Source organism: Accipiter gentilis, chromosome 29 (assembly GCF_929443795.1).
Source record: "Accipiter gentilis chromosome 29, bAccGen1.1, whole genome shotgun sequence".
NCBI lineage: Eukaryota > Metazoa > Chordata > Aves > Accipitriformes > Accipitridae > Astur > Astur gentilis.
This window is the reverse complement of record NC_064908.1, coordinates 2,010,465-2,026,610: the sequence shown is the minus strand read 5'-3', so window position 1 is coordinate 2,026,610 and position 16,146 is coordinate 2,010,465. Positions and strand designations below refer to the sequence as shown.

Genomic DNA, 16,146 nt, shown 5'->3' with positions numbered 1-16,146 from the left:
CCAACTCTTGTTCTTTCCGACTAACGGGGATCTCAGGATTGGCATCCTCTCCCAGCAGCAAATGCAAATCACTCTCTAAGTTAGTGGCAATGACCAACTTAACAGGCCCCACTGCTTTTAACGAGCTGATGAGGGGGAGGAAGAGGCCGAAGCAAGACAAACAATTACCACCTACAGTCGTGGCAGCGCTTTGTGCTGCCTGACTTGCGCGCTTTAGAGGATGCTCAGGCTGGTTTGCGTAAGGCCTGCAGGCAGGTTTATGAGATTAAAGCCCAGCACACAATAAATAATTTAGCAGCGTACCACAAAAAAATCCCACACTGTATAATAGCTAGGCTGTATGATGTGTACATTCATTTTAAATGCACATCACTTTCATCTGCATGTATCTATTTGATGCAAAGACATGTAACCAAGGGAGAAGGAACAACCGGGAAAGGTGACGGGGTCCTCAGCTCAGGCGCAGACAGGGCATGACGGGACAAATGCTGCTGAAGCCACTTACTAATTATTCCAAGCCTGCCCGTGCTGCTGCCTGCACTCTCCTGTTTGCATGCATGTTGTCGGAGGCATCTTAAACCCTCGCTCAGCCAATTATTCCTCCACCGGTCCCAGCAGGCTACCCAGTACGGACCAGCAGTGGCTGGTGCTCAGCACCGACCGGCGGCGCAATGCAAAGCCCCGTGCAAACCCCACGGGGCTGACAGCTTTCCGTCAGCAGCTTCGGCCCCGCCAGCCATCATCTCCCTCGTTCGGTGGCACGGGACGGCGTTTGCGGTGCGGCAGCACCTCGAGGCTGGCAGCAGGTCCCAGAGCACAGGGCTGGGAAAAGGTTTATAATTTTATAGACGGGGAAATGGAGACACAGGGAAACCTGCCCATAAGGGAGAACTGCCTGACAGATGGGAATCGCTGCCATGTCTCCTCGGTCCCAGGCCAGACCTTTCTGTGCCCAGCCTGCAGATCCCTTTCTGTGTCCTTAGGGCTCACCGAGCCCCAGGTGGGATACGGCCACGTACCGGGGTGTAAATCACCATGTGCAAATTCAAGTTACAGAGCAGAAAATTGCAAGCTTGAGTAACATATTCAGTGTCAGCTCCATAAAACTAGTGGCTAACATGAGAGGAATGCAAGCATCCTTACCCTCACAGTACCACCACGTTTCTCTCCCCCAGCCACTAGATGTGGCTCCCTCCCTGCCCGATTAGCATCATCTGAGAACTCTCTGAGACACACCTAATGAATGACCATCATCTTCCAACCTACTGTTAACAGTGGGGAAAAAATACCCCACAACCAAAACCTAAACGCACGGAAGGACTGAAGGTGTCGGACCCTCAGACAGTGTACGTGCAGGGGGTCGGCTGGGAGGAGAGCTAGGAGTTGCTACCATTGCTGGCAATAAGCAGCAGTCACATTTAGACTTAGTGTTTCGTTCTTTTTGCCCAAGTCGCAGCCAGGAAAGTCTCTGGCCCCACCACAGACCCTGGGGAATGTCTCCAGTGCAAAATTCCCCTGGGCGCCGCAGTCCCCAGCCCCCGGAGCTCCCTACGGCAGGCAGGGGTTTATCTCCCTCCTTTATTGCTCGGGCTGGGCTGCCTGCAAAGAGCTCCCCAAAGGCCTGAGAAATGTAGGCATCTGCCTGTCCATGCATCTCTGCAGAAATGAAAAGAGGGTAATAAAAGGCAGGGGGAGGTGGGGACACTATGCATCATAACAGGCGTAATGGACTAATGCTAATATAGAGACTGGCCGCATCCAATCCATGCCTGCCTGGCACATCCATAAATATCGGGCAGACGTTCAGGTGATGGATTTGCCTTCGCAAACCATGCAGTATTTTACAGCCCCGCTAACGCTGTCATTGCCCTGGCCGGCAGCAAAAAGCAACCGTAACAACAATGGGTAGTAAACTTGATTGTGAGATTGAGGAAATATTAAAGGCAGCATCAGTCAGATGCACAAGGGAAAGCCTAACAGCAAGTCTCAGCACAAACCATGGCGGTACGGCTTTTGCATGGCATTTCACTCCCTGACTGTCCCCAAATCCCAGCCTTTTTGCAGCAGCAGCGGCAGCTCAGGGGCCATGGCAGTGCACAGGACTCTTCCTGCAGATTCCCCCGTCTCCCGGCACGTTTGTGTTTTTCACATTCCTTTTTTTGCCTCAAGGAGGCATTTATAGAAGCAACACAGCATGGTCTTCTCACAGTATTTCTTGCCACCCAGGGATTTAAGATCTTACAAATGGACCAAAACCCATGTTATTTTGACCTCTGAGGATTTTAAAAGCCTGCAGAAAAAAATATATATAGTAAAGAAAGCATGAACTTCTTGACTCATGAATAGAAAGGCAGGAGTCTAACATTGCCCTACCCCCCAAAAAACAAACAACATCCAGAACACAGCAACTTCTTCAGTTTTATACTCAGAGGAAAGCAGGGAACAGTCAGAGAAACTAACATGAATTCACAAAATAGTTTGGTATTTCCTGATACTCTTCACCAAGATTACTTCAAGAAGAAATGCATTATTGAACTAGACAAAAATGTAGCTCTGCTTCTAGCATGAAACGGAGGAGGAATAACTTCTGCCTCACTTCATACTCATAAAGGAGACAATGCCTTTTCTTATAAAAGGTGTGGGGATTAATTAGCTTCTGAATATGTTAAAGAAAAAAAAAAAAACAACCTACCTTATGTGCACAAGGGGGAAAACCACCCTTTTTGGTAACTACTTCCCAATAGTTACTTTGGTAACTAGTCCCAAAGTACATGGACTGATGCACCTAAAACTCCCTTTACCCTCACAAGTGCTGCTCCAAGCTTTATTCCTGCCTCCATAAAAACCTCAAGAGCACTGGGAAAAGTGAGACTTGAGCCATTTTTCTGGTTGAAGGTCACGTGCACCTAAGGGAGGCACCGCGAGAGACTTCATGTCAAACCTCCAGGACGCCACCAGTGCTGAGGGCAGCGCGGGAGCAGGAGGCAGAAGCTGCAGGGAAAGCCCAGCGGCACGTGGAGCCACGGGATCCTCCTGCTCCTTTCCCAAGAGCAGGAAACCTCCCGTGGACATCGCCAGCAGAACTGGTCCTACGCTTGTGATGTTTAAGACAATCAGTAAGAGCATTTGAGAGGGAGTGCCAGGACCAAACCCCAGAGATCAATTGACACAAAGGGCTCTTCAAGAGAAACCCCTTTCAGCATGCGGAGCCCCCTTGCCTGCCGGGTGCTGGTTGCTGCTGGTGCAGCTGGTGAGATCTCTGGTGAGCCTTGCGAAGAAGGACTTGGTGGATGAAAAGCTGGACAGGAGCCAGCAATGTGCCCTCACAGCCCAGAAAGCCGACCGTATCCTGGGATGCATCCAGAGCGGCGTGGGCAGCAGGTCGAGGGAGGGGGTTGTGCCCCTCTGCTCCGCTCGGGTGAGACCCCCCTGCAGTCCTGCCCCCAGCTCTGGGGTCCTCGGCACAGGAGAGACAAGAACCTGTCGGAGCGGGTCCAGAGGAGGGCCACAAAGATGATCGGAGGGCTGGAACACCTCTCCTGCGAGGACAGGCTGAGAGAGTTGGGGTTGTTCAGCCTGGAGAAGAGAAGGCTCCGGGAACACCTTATCGCAGCCTTTCAATATTTAAAGGGGGTTTATAAGAAAGATGGGGACAGACTTTTTAGTAGGGCCTGTTGTGATAGGACAAGGGGAAATGGTTTTAAACTAAGAGGGGAGATTGAGACTAGAAATAAGGAAGACATTTTTTATGAGGGTGGTAAAACACTGGCACAGGTTGCCCACAGAGGTGGTCGATGCCCCATCCCTGGAAACATTCAAGGTCAGGTTGGACGGAGCTCTGAGCAACCTGATCTAGTTGAAGCTGTCCCTGCTCATTGCAGGGGGGTTGGACTAGATGACCTTGGAAGGTCCCTTCCAACCCAAACCAGGCTATGATCTCTGAGGCAGGCTGGTTTTCATGCATAAGGCTGTCCAGCCACTTGCAGCCTTTACTAGCTCCACTTCGTTTAGAAACGAATAAAATGTAATGGTTGCACTCAAAAATTTCAAGCTGATTTTTCAAGGTGCCTGAACCTGAGTAAGAACCAGAGTCATTGCCATCTCATGAGCCAAGAAACAGATTAAAGCAGACTCTGAGCCCACCTGGCTCGATTTCACATACATAGCATTTCCTGAACAGCTGCCCCTTAGCTCTCCAGCAGCTATAAAAATACATCCCAACTTCTCTTTTTTTTCTTATTTTACTTGCTCTGCCAGGCAACAGATAACAGAACTAGAGAAGTAATGTTGGGAGAAGAGGCGGCCAATTTCATGCCTTTAAGAGGTGGCAGGGACATTCCTGAACTGCTCAAACCCAGAGTCCAGAGGGACTTGGCAGCTTTTCCCGTGAGACACGCACAATAGTGCTCTCCTTTGGCTTCGGTCACTTTTCATACTCCCTTGCACAAATTCCAATTAATAAGTAAGACTCCAACTTCTGGCTGCTAACAATAACAAATGTAAGGGACCATCGGGCATTTTGGGGACACATTTCTGGGGTCACAGTTTGTTAGTACCCTTTTTACAGAGATGGAAGCAAAGGGGAATTACTGCCTAAGGCTTGTTTAGAGAGAAAAAGAATCCCAGTTTCTCTGACCACACCAGAGCAAATCACCAGCAATACAGTACCAAATAAATACCCCCTTATTTCACGTCCTAGGGCAAGAAACAGAGACCTGTTTCTCAGACCTTTCAATTAAACAACTTCTTTAGTCAAGCAAGAATCATCTGCCATTTTACACCTTTGCCGGGACAGAAGTCTGTGGTCCAAAGGTAATGGATTGATCACTAAGTCAGCAAAGCTCCTGACCTTCCGACCTACAGCTGAAACTAGGCATCTCCTTTGGAAGGCGTCTGCAAACGGATGATCCTCATCTGTTCAATAACAGCCTGATGTCCTCTTGGCTTCTCCACACACTGATGCAACTGACTTTTTCCTAAAGCGCTACGGAATGCGTGCGGGGGCGATAATTAAGGATAAATTAAAAGGATGAGATAACCATCCACAGAATGAAGTCAGATAAGGACAGGTTCAGACGTATATTTCATTGTGAAAGACCTATTTTATTCCCACTAATGGAACAAATTAAATCAGCCAAGCTGAATTAAACTATCACGTACCAAGACGTAACAGCACACTTAAAGTTCGCCTTTCCCCTGACTGCGTAATCCAATCAGTTATCACTGTCCCTTGCAAAAGTGGAGGTTTGCCTTCATTGAAAGCAAGGACAGACATTACGCACCATGCATTCAGGCATTCAACAGGTAAACGGGAATGCGTTTCCAATCATGAAAACTAGTTGCAGCACTACGTATTTTTCTGTAGCACTTCTCCAGACAGATCCCAAGCAGCCCTTCACAGGTGACCTTGCATGCCAGAATTGTTTCAAACCATGTACAGCACAGCTGCCGTTGGGACAGCACGTTACAGGAGTTCAGAACAATGTCTGATGCCCATCTATCCAGGAGGATTGGGTGTGAATCCTTCATCTCAGGGCATCTGAAATAACCAAACCTGGGTTCTTGCTTGCAGCACCAAAGTTTGCACTGAAGACAACGCAGAGCACTTTCAGTTTCCTTTGTAGAAGCAACCCCTGGATGCAGAGCCCGGCCGTCAGACCTAGCCTGGATAGCTCTAATACACCAGCACCGAGAAGCATGCCCCACATCTCCAAGCATCTTCAAGCGCACCGATCAAAGCCTTATCACCACTGGAGTGACTCAGGGCCGGATGAAAACCAGGTACACCATCACCATTACTGCTTTTCCCTGGGAGCCATCGCACGTGCCACCCAGGAGCGTACCCAGCTCATCTGAACGTAGGCGAGGGATGGCAAGGTTGCAGACTGCCACTGGAGGAACGGCATTTTTCCTACAGCAGGCATAAGCAGCATGATGGTAAAATAATACATAGACAGTGCACTGTCAGACATAGAAGAGACATTTATTTATTCTTGATCACAAACAATGTCCTCCATTGACAAGCTGAATGAAGGGCACTTCACTGATTTATTAGATCTAATAAGAAACAGACCTCTTGGGATGAAATACAAGATTGATTTTTAGTGGTGAGCCATGCTGCTATCCCAGCCACTGTGCTCAGCCTGATGAGATGAAACCAGGCATGCACAGGGACAGAGAGAGTTGAAACAGCATTGGGTAGAAGAAATAAATGGAAAGATTTGGACAAGGAAGGGGAGATGAAATGGAAACAAGGCTTGTAATAGCAGCCTTTCAAACTGAGGGTTACTCTTTTCTTCCTGAAATCCTTCTCTCTCCAACTAAGTCTATATATCTTAATAGAAGAGCAGCAAACTGCTAGCAAGTTTAAGGGCAACTCTAGTACAGTTCTTGGGAAACCTCCGAGTCAGACCCTTCCCATGCATCTGCTTTTTCAGAGGAGCCCCTCTAAATATAGCAAGTATAATTTTCACATCAGTCTCAGCATCTACCAGGCAAGCCACATTAGCCGAGTTCCGTGGATGCCGTTTTCCATCAGGAAAAAGACAACTAGCACAGCAGTGCTTAGCTTGAGGCCCTATTAATAGCAGTCCTAATTATATGGCTGCAAATTTAATTCATAGCAATGATTAGTGTCAAAATCAAAGGCATCACACATCAATATTGATGGAATTGTATGAAGCCCATAAACAGAACAAGCAGGCCGACACATCTCCCCCCAGCAGTTAGTTGCTGTTAACTGTTGCATTAATGTCTCTCTTAATTTTGCTCGATGAAAACTGGTTATTGCAGGAATCCACAATTCTGAATGATTACGTCTCTAACACGATCCCCTTCCCCCTTGCATCCCCTGCCCCAAAGCTCAGACGCTTTGGAAGGAGAGCTGGACCATCGAGGTGCAGGGAGAACCGCATCCCACGTACCTGTGCTTTATCCAAAAGGTCACAGCACCATCAGCACATTTGCTTTTCAGCCACTTAGAGAAAACTGCTGAGGAACAGTAGTTCTCAACACCAGCGGGCTGCCAGGCAGCAGGCGGGGAGCATCACGGGGCTGCAGCCATTTCGTACGGTACGAGCACCGAGCGCACGGCGAGACCCCGGCCCGAGGCATGCCCCCGTACCGGCGGGTTGCAACGAGAGGCGGCGGGCTGGCCAAGCCAGCGCTACGCGGGAAAATTCCTCCTTCAGCACTGGGGTTTAATGGAGAATAGACCCATCAGTTCATCCTTCTGCTTTCAATGGTTACCGAGGACGGACGAAGCACAAACCCGTATCACTAGCTGTGGAGGAGCAGCTGCCCAGCAGGTACGAGCACACCCTCCGCCCCGAACCGAAACCCTGACCCTGGCAAATGCTCCGGTTGCCCGCAGGAAAGGTGCCAAGTTCATCGTCAATTGACTTATCTGATATTATTGACTTATTTGTCAGCAGCTCTGGTACAAACACCCCTCCGGTGCAGCACGGCTACGCCAAACTCGCAGCCGGGCTGTGCGGACTCCGCGGGCGACCTGCCCGGGCTGCCCACGTCGGCTGGACCCCGCGGGGCTCCGAAACCTGCAAAGCCAGCGGCGAGCTCAACCTGGGAAAGCTGCCAGCCCTGCCACAGGGCTCTGCGCTGCTCCCGAGCAGACAGAAAACTTCTCTCCTTCCTTTACACGTCGGCCAGTGCTGGCTGCTGAAAGGAGCAGAAAGGGATGTCAAATGCACCCAGGAAACAGAGAAAGGGGTAGAGCCAGAGCCGACAACGCAGGGCTGTACCGAAGCGTGCAGGGAGAGGTGTTGGGGCAGGCAGGGGCTTGGGAACCTTCAGCATTCAGCTCCTTCGGAGGAGAAAGGCTGAAGCAGCGGCAGCCGCTCTCCTAGGGAACTCGCACGAGGCAGTTAGGTGAATAGCTAATGGCAAGAAGGACATCAGTGAGATAACGCAGCATTTTCGGTAATGAATTCTCACTGGGGAAGCACAGACAAATTTGAAAGATTTCAGAGCTGGTTCCCTGACTTCTTTCCTCCAGCTACACAAAAGCATCTTAGAAACCCCAGACTGAGCCACCAGCTTGTTTCCAAAGTAAATCAAGGACTAGGGGAGAGGGAATAGGTGTGACGTAGCTTTCAGATATTAATCGTGTAGGTAGATATCCAAGGCGGTGAGCTGGAGGAGATAAGGCATCTATCTGTAAATCTCTGGCACTTACAGAGGTGCGTACATTTTTACCAGCCTCATTTCACATATGTGGAAGAAGCAATATGGAAATGTTTACAGTCCTGAGCATCCGGAGCACTTGCCGACTTCGAGACATGTCTGGTCTTGGAACACGCACAGAAACTGGAGACAACTTCCCACCAGGTCTGCAACGCCTCCTCTGCAGTGAGAGTCCCAAGAGTCCCACAGTTCAATGCAAAGCTGCTTCCTATGCTTCTCGTGGCCTCTCTTAGGCCATGTAGAAGATAATCCCACATGCCAAATGAGGAAAGATTTATTAAAGGTGTGGACAGGACTGCGAGATAAAGAACAACATCATCCTAAGCCCCATGCTGCAGAGGATGGGACAGCGATCGCTCCAGCTAATGATAACAGGAGGCATGAGTGTCATCCACTGCAGACAACTCTGATACATGTTAAATAAGGATGCTTGGCAGATGCCATGAAAGGCTGACTGTAGTGAATGCCTAGAATGAATTTGCTCAAGAGACGAACGAGTTTTCTTAGTGCCTGGTTACCACTGCCACAAACAACAGGTGAAGGATTCCTGCAGCCCTCCCTCCGGACAGTGGAGTGGATGCGCATGAATAGATTAACTTTGCATCAAAAAGGTAGGCGTTCAATGTAGAATAGCAGAAGGAATTAAACCTTGCTGGAGAGACCGCTTCTTCTGTAATCCTACATAATTCATGGGACGGGACAGTAAATACCTAGTGTGCAGGCACAAGCTGTTTGCCTTAACTGCCTCTAAATGAAGCACCTCCCCTAACCCGCCCAAACCACTGCAAACAGCAAGTACCAGGCAGCATGGCTGGCTTGCAGCTTGCTAGCATATGCATTTGCAATACGCTGAGGGTGCCTCTTCCATCCATTTAGCTAGAAAAATCCTGGCGCTCCCATGTGCCACGGCAGGGGGGGGCGGGCGGGGAGGAGAGGGGCTCTGCTTACAAGCCCACTCTCCCCCACGTTCAAAATTGCCCCACTGACACTGGAGAGGCACCAGGGAGGCACCTAATTTACTACTACTCAGCACTTGTAAAGTGCTGAATGAATATTAATGAACTGATGTAATTAAAATGATGCAGACATTCAAGTGTAGTATCTGCCTGTCCTTGTATCTTCCTGGATAGATGAGGAAGAAATTCCCTGCTGCTTAAGGACACAAAAAATTAACAGCCTGCTGTTGATTACATTTGTTAACTCTTTCCCTGGTAGGAAGAAGCAGGGTCTGCATTTAGCAGGTTCACCCAATGCTGTCGATTATATTTTAGGTTAATTTGAAGGATCTCGGCTTTCCAGAGCAGCATCTCTAAGGCTGGTTTTGCTAGAGCTGGATCAGACTTCTGCACCTACTGCTGAGCTGACTTCCAGCTGCAGCTCCAACCCTAAAGACCAACAAGCAGGGATTCCCCTCTGCCTACACACCCCAAGGCCATTTCCACATTCATTTTAAATATGGAACTCCGGAGAGAGGACTAGTGAGGACCACACAACAGACGTCTGTCTGGGCCTGACCGGCCACTGACTGAAGAGCAGTTCAGCAAGGAAATCCCAGTTGGACATCAAAATCCTAAAACTCACGGGAGCCCTGCCACCCCCTGCGCTGGTGGAGGAAACCAGCAGGAGCATCTCCTTGCCCTGGGCAACTAGCCTGAGCATTTGTGATGCAGAGGGTGAGGAATGTTATCTTCCAGGACTGATCAATCATCCAACTGTCAGAGGGAAGAGCTGGAGGTAAGAGGCAGAGAGCAGTAGGACTTTGCCCTGAGGCTTACTTTCCAAAAGCAGCCAAGTTAACCCATTCCTATCTCTCCATGACCAAACATCCTACCACCATCAGCGATTTTGCCATCACTGAAAGCTTTCTAACTCACGGTCTTCTACACAAGTTGCAGAAGGATTGCTGGGAAACAACTCAAAACTATTGCAAGATTTCCATCTGCGTGTCAAAAAGAAGGAAAGATCGGAGACCTTGGATACAGCTTGCTGAGGCTCACTCGTACTCAGAAATTGCAAGCCAGCTCCTCACTTTTCTCTAATCAGCCTGGTGTATTATTGCCCTGATAATTTCTGCATCAGCCCCACAAACACACACACCATAGTTCACTGAATGATAAAACGCAAAAAACCCAGGCAAACGACGGGGTAACGCTGTAATGTACAGGCAGGCAGTCCATGCAAGAGCTGGCATGGTGCTGAGACCTGTATTACCCTGCTGCTTAAGAAGTCGCTGGCTGGAAGCAGAGGAAGGTGCCCTCAGCCCATGCAAGGGGATGCTCTGGAGCTGTAATGCCGCAGAGCGATGGGAACTGTGTGGCCTCATTTGGTCCCTTACCCAGGGACCACGCTGCAGCAGTTTCCACTGCACCTTTCCCAAGGCTTGGTACTTCTCTGCTTCAAAAGAAACCACAGCAACACCACTCTGTACTAACAGTGCTGATGTATGAAGTTTGCAAAGCTCTCAGTGACCCAAACCCTGTGATTTTTGCTCCTGACTGGCTCCCGGTTTCACGCTAGGAAACATCTGTAAGACACTGCAGCAGCTACATGCATCAGAATCTCCCAAGACAGAAGAAAAACGGATCCTGCCTCTCTGAAGCCACAGAAATAAGCTTACCTTCTTCAGCTTGCCAGTCTTAGTCCCCACGAACACCACGCTGTAGCCATTGTAGACATAAGAAGCAACAGAAGTCATCCGGTCCCGGCTCGAGGTGAAGAGCGTCACGCCATCCACCGGTGTCGAGCCTCCCAGGGGCTGGTTGATGTCAAGCCCGCAGAAATTGTCATCGATGGGGACTGGCTGGAAAAGACGAGGTTTGGGGCAGCCGTGAGCGAAACGTGAAGCACGGGGCAGCCCCACACGCTCAGGCTGGTGCGGAGGGGAGCAGGCGGTGCTGACAGCGGGGTGGGAGCCACCACCACACACCCCCTGCCCCGGGACCCCGCCAGCTTCGGCCACCTCTGCAATGGCTTGTTCCCTTCGCTGCCCAAGGACGAGACACCCTGCAGCTCCTCCAAAACGTGTTTGGACAGGGCTGAGGAGGATCCCTAAGTCCAATAGACACTTCCACTCGTTTTCTCAACCTACTAGGTTTCACACGGGTTTAGCCCTGCTGCGTGGCCGTGCCGGGACTCTCTCCTCCGCTCATTTCACCTCCTCTCAGCCCCATTTCCAGAGGTGCCGAGTAGCATAAGCAGAAAGGTGCTTAGCATCCCCACATCAGCAAAGGCTTCCCTTGAAGGTCATAGGAGCCCTGCTGCCGACAGCTCGCAGCAGCGCTGGCGCTGCCATGCGCGGCGTGGGACGGGCTGAGGTCGGTCACCAGCCGGAGGATGGCTGGGCACGGCTGATCCCACGCCACGGGAGAGGAGAGGACGCTGCTGTTCACTCCTGTCCGGAGCAGCTGCTTTCCTCTGGCAGAATCGGCCCAGCTCCATGGCAGAGTTAAACCTTCCCCACGCGAACACAGGGCTGGTGGAAAGCACCAGACTGTCTGCCTGGAAGGGCAGGTGATCGATCGCACAGGGAAGGGGCTCTGGCAACCTAAAACACCCGCGTGCTACTCAGAGAGATGCACTCTTGCTCCTTCTACCACCCAGCTGTGAGCTCTCCTACAAGCCACCTCACTGTGCCTCAGTTTCCTTTCTACAACATGAGAAATACGGATGCTGCCTTTTCCCTGGAACACCGCTTGCCACGAGTAAAGGAAAATCATTCTGCCCACAGCTAAGTATTATTAAGCTGTATCAGCTGAGATTGCTGGAGTGAACTCCTACGTGGCATAGGCAGAGGGGTGGTGACATGGGTGGCCGCTCGCCATCATGCTGACTCCAATCCACTTATTTTCCACGAGGGACATTAGCTACCAATTGCTCAGGCACATCTAGTTGCAACTGCAATGGGATGACTCTCCCCTGCGCAAGCCACCACTCAAGCTTCTCTTCACCTTCCTTCTTTCATTTCATTTAACCCACGTTTATCTCTTCCCAGCAGCCAAACTTAATATGCTTGGCAAAAGAAGGCCCCAGGGATTCTCAAGTCAGCCCAGGAACAATCTGCATGTGAATCAAGATTAAAGAAATCAGCTGAATAAAAAATACAAAGGATGCAACTGTCATCTGTATTTATCTTGTTAGTTTGTTGATACCACCCTCCTGCTCGGGGAAGGGCGAGAGCCTTCCTCCGGCTTCAAGAGCTGCGGGTTGGGAACAGCGAAGACTTCCAGCAAGCTGCATACCTTTATTCATCTGCCTTAATACTACCCCTTCCTTTCACTGTCATCACCAACCGTCTGACAAGAACATGGATTAAAGGGGAAAAGGATGACTGCATCTGTTCTGTGTTTAGGAAAACTGAGGCACAAAAACAGTGACCCTGTTCTGCAAGCTCGTACCCCATAGGCCCAGGCATTGACACCGGCTCTCGAGGGCTGCCACGGCCAACAGCCAGAGCATCCTTACCGCTTTAGTGCACTGGACGTCTTTCCCCAGGAGCCAGTTGAGCTCCAGGTTGCCTTCCCCCTGGTAGCAGGACTGCAGGCGGTCCTTGATCTGAGCGTTGATGGTGCGAATGGGGAAGGCGCAGAGCGCAGAGTCATCGGGTGGCTGATGGTACTGCTTCTGTCCCTTGGAGAAAATGGCAAAGAGGACATCCTCCTGGGCCGTGATGTTGAGGGACTTGGCCAGCACATCTCCTGGCTTGGAGAGGTACGCTGCTTGCAGGAGGCGGTACTCCGTGTCCCCCTTGACACAGCCAAAGGGCAGAGAGACATAGGAGTGGAACTTGGGGTCGTCTTTGCAGAGACGGACGATGCGAGACGTGTAAAAGAGATCACTGGCAGAGTTGATGGAGACACCCTCTGGGGTCTCTGGCTGGACAGTCAAAAAATAGACAAAGTTGCCGCTGGCAAAACCATAGATGTAGAAGATGTCGAAGTGCGAAACAAGGGCCAAGGTATCTGAGGGGATTTTGATGAGGGATGAGACAAAGTCACTGTGGAGCTCATAATCCAACATTGCTGACGACTCCGGGTCCCGGGGAAGTTTCCGGCTGGAGAGGGTGGGGAAGTAATCCTGCTTCCCATCCACTGCCGTGCCAATGAAGAGCTTCCCATCTTCACCTTCCGAGCGCACGATCACACCATACATCGTGCCCGTCTTGTTGACGCTGGAGAGGTAGTGCTCCTTTTTGTGTGAGGGTTCTACCAAGATGAAGAGGTCATCCAGGCGCAGCAGCTTGCAGACCCCCTGGTAGAGGCTGCCACAAGCCAGCAGCCGGTTCTCAGAGTAGTCAATGATCAGCAGCTTGTTGACATTGTTGGTTAGAGTAAGGATCTCGCTGCATGGCTGGACGATGAGGGGTGGGTAGCAGGATTTATTGTCCTCCTCAGGACCAGTTTTATGAGCCACCAAAATGGTCAGGTTACCTGAAAGCTTGTAAACCCTGTTGATAGCTCCAACGTAGACTGCTCCAGTGCCTTGGTGAACAGTCAGGTGGTTGAACGTCCAGTCCCGGTTCTCAGAGTGGAAAGTGCTGAACAAGGCATTGCTGGACACATTTCTGGAGAGCGATGCCAGGAAGAGACAGAGTAAAGCCACCGACCAGCCATCGGAGTCCAGTACCCGAGGCCAGTTCTTCCTCTGATCCATCCTGGGAAAGGCAAACTTTGTGTTCTCCGCGTGTGTCCTGTGCCCCAGCGATGTCCCTCACATGGTTCTGGGGAAAGAAAAGAAACACACAGAGCAAAGGATTAGATCCAGTGTGCCCTTCAGATAAAATTCAAAGGAGGCTTTCTAATTACACAGTCCTTGAGATAAAGTGAGGACGTCTCTAAGCCCAACAAGAATTAAGCAGGTCTCCTAACTTATTGGTAAACAGTTCAGGCCTGATGTCTTGCCACTTGGTTCAGCCTCTGTGTGTTAATTTGTTATGTGGTTTAGCTGTTTATAATGTACTCTGCTCAGCCACGGGAGGGGATAATAAGCTTCAGCCCAAGACAAAGCCTGCAGCTCACACACCCAACCATCAATCCGCAATCTTGGCTAAAAGGACGTCTCCTGCAGGGCATGTTGTTGGAAGCAACAGAGGAAATAAGAGGTGTTTTCTACCTTTAAATCCTCTATGATTTAATTTGGAAACCTGAGGAAGAAGTCTCATGCAGGCAAGTTCATTGAGCATGTACACACCAAAGCCACCAGCGTCTCCTCTCCACCCCTCCCCAGAGCCAGCAGTGCCTCTGCAGGTGCTTTTCAGGCAGAAACTTCCCACTGTCTCCACAAGGTACTTTGCTGCTGAAAAGCAGCTGCCACCAGAGTGGGGGCACACGTGGTTAGATCAGCAACCAAGCACTGCCAGCAGCACTCTGCGCAGGGGAGGGACTACCAAACTGGGAGCCTTGGACAGATCTCCTGCTCTGACAAAACTTGCAGGTGATGATTAAAACCTACACAAAGCGACAGCTTGGACACTGGGTCCAGAAGACCCAATGCCAACCAAATTGCCCATGTGCCCTTCCCAATAGCTCTGTGGATAACAGCCAGAAGTAGAGTCTCCTTCGACTGACATGTTTTCACCCATACGGACAAGGCAAGATAAGACTCGAGCTGGAGACCTCCGGCCAAAATCTACGTGGAAAGAAGGCGTGAAAGACAGATAGGTTTCTTTGTTGTTTGTTTGGTTTGGTTTTGTGGGTGCTCCCAAAGCACCTAGACCTCATTTGGGCCCAAGGGACGGCTGGAGCTCCGCTGAACCCTGGCCCCAGCCCCATCCTCCCTCCTCGCACGGGCGGCCGTCAGGCTGAATTAGGAATCACCAGGCTGGAATTTCCTTAGGAAGCAGGCGCTCGCCTCGGAGAGGCTCCGGCTGCATGAGGCATGTTTACATCAGCGCTTTCCATCCACCCTTCCGGACAGCGCACACACGCAGGCAGACACAGGAGCTGTGGAAGAGGACCCTTACAAACCTCTGCCTGCTCCACCTCATCACCTCCCACCTCTGCTAAGGTGGCAGGCTCCCCCAGCAAAAAAATGAACATTAAAGATAAGCCAACCTCATGCATTTCCACATCCGTCTCATCTAAGGGGGGTCCGGCTTGGACCATCCCACGCAGGAGGTATTGGCTCGGTTCCCAGCTCAGCCCGACTTCCAGCACCACCTCAGGCTCCCACCGAGCTGCTGGAAGCGATGCCAGCCGAGCACGCCGCAACGCAGCAAGGACCCAGCTCGGCAGAACGGGTCAGAGGAGCCATGGGGCCAGCAGAACAACACTCGGAGGCAAGCACCATCATCCCTGCGCCGGGGCACCGCGCATCCCATGTCACCACAGACATGCCTGGAGGTCACTGGATTGTGCCTCATCCTTGTTATCATCTCCAGACCTGACCGTGACTTGTGCTCCTGGCTTGACCTCAGCCTTGCTCATCACCACAGATGTGTCTGACCGCCTGGACTCAGAAAACCATCACAAAGGTCTTCTTTATCCCAAATTATGCATTCCTTACACACTCCAGGCTGGACGATCAAAGAAACCATTTCAGCTTGCCTGGGGGAAAGATGTTCTCCACCACCTCACAGCACTGCAGGGTCACAGCAGCCCTGGGAAGAGGCTGAGGACGAGCCACCATCCCACCTGCCCTCTCCGCACCGAAGTCCCCTCACCTCCCACCACCGCCACGTGAGCCCCAAACGCGCACACTGGGGAGAAATTTGCACTCTTTGCCGATTTGACTCTCCTCCCCAGCCCTGTGTGCAAACGCAGGAGGCTGTTCCCTAGCACAGCCCACGCTCAGCTGTCCTCACCTGCAGGCAGCCACCGATTTGATTGATGCTGATCTCCGTTTTGGTATTTAAAATAATTCATGCTGCTGAAAACCTACACTGAGCTCATAAGCGAGTGTCACCGAATGGCCGCTCTTTAGGCTTGTTAACGCCGGGAGCTGGAGACG

The 16,146-nt window shown here is 51.0% G+C and overlaps 2 protein-coding genes across 5 annotated transcripts in view; one reads left to right on the top strand and one right to left on the bottom strand.

Moving 5' to 3' along the window:
* PLXNA2 (plexin A2) overlaps window positions 1–16,146 on the bottom strand; it is a 178,613-nt gene that overhangs the window by 143,294 nt on the left and 19,173 nt on the right. For all 4 annotated transcript variants that reach the window (XR_007509978.1, XM_049832556.1, XM_049832559.1 and 1 more), the window contains exons 2-3: window positions 12,664–13,918; window positions 10,820–11,002 (exon numbers count right to left, since the gene is read on the bottom strand). Coding sequence is in view for 3 of the 4 variants with exons in the window: in XM_049832556.1 (XP_049688513.1) it covers window positions 10,820–11,002; window positions 12,664–13,851 (1,371 nt within the window). In the remaining variant the exon portion in view is untranslated. The remainder of the gene's footprint in view (window positions 1–10,819; window positions 11,003–12,663; window positions 13,919–16,146) is intronic.
* Window positions 1–16,146, top strand: part of CD46 (CD46 molecule) — a 251,230-nt gene that overhangs the window by 233,773 nt on the left and 1,311 nt on the right. The gene's annotated exons all lie outside the window — the stretch shown is intronic.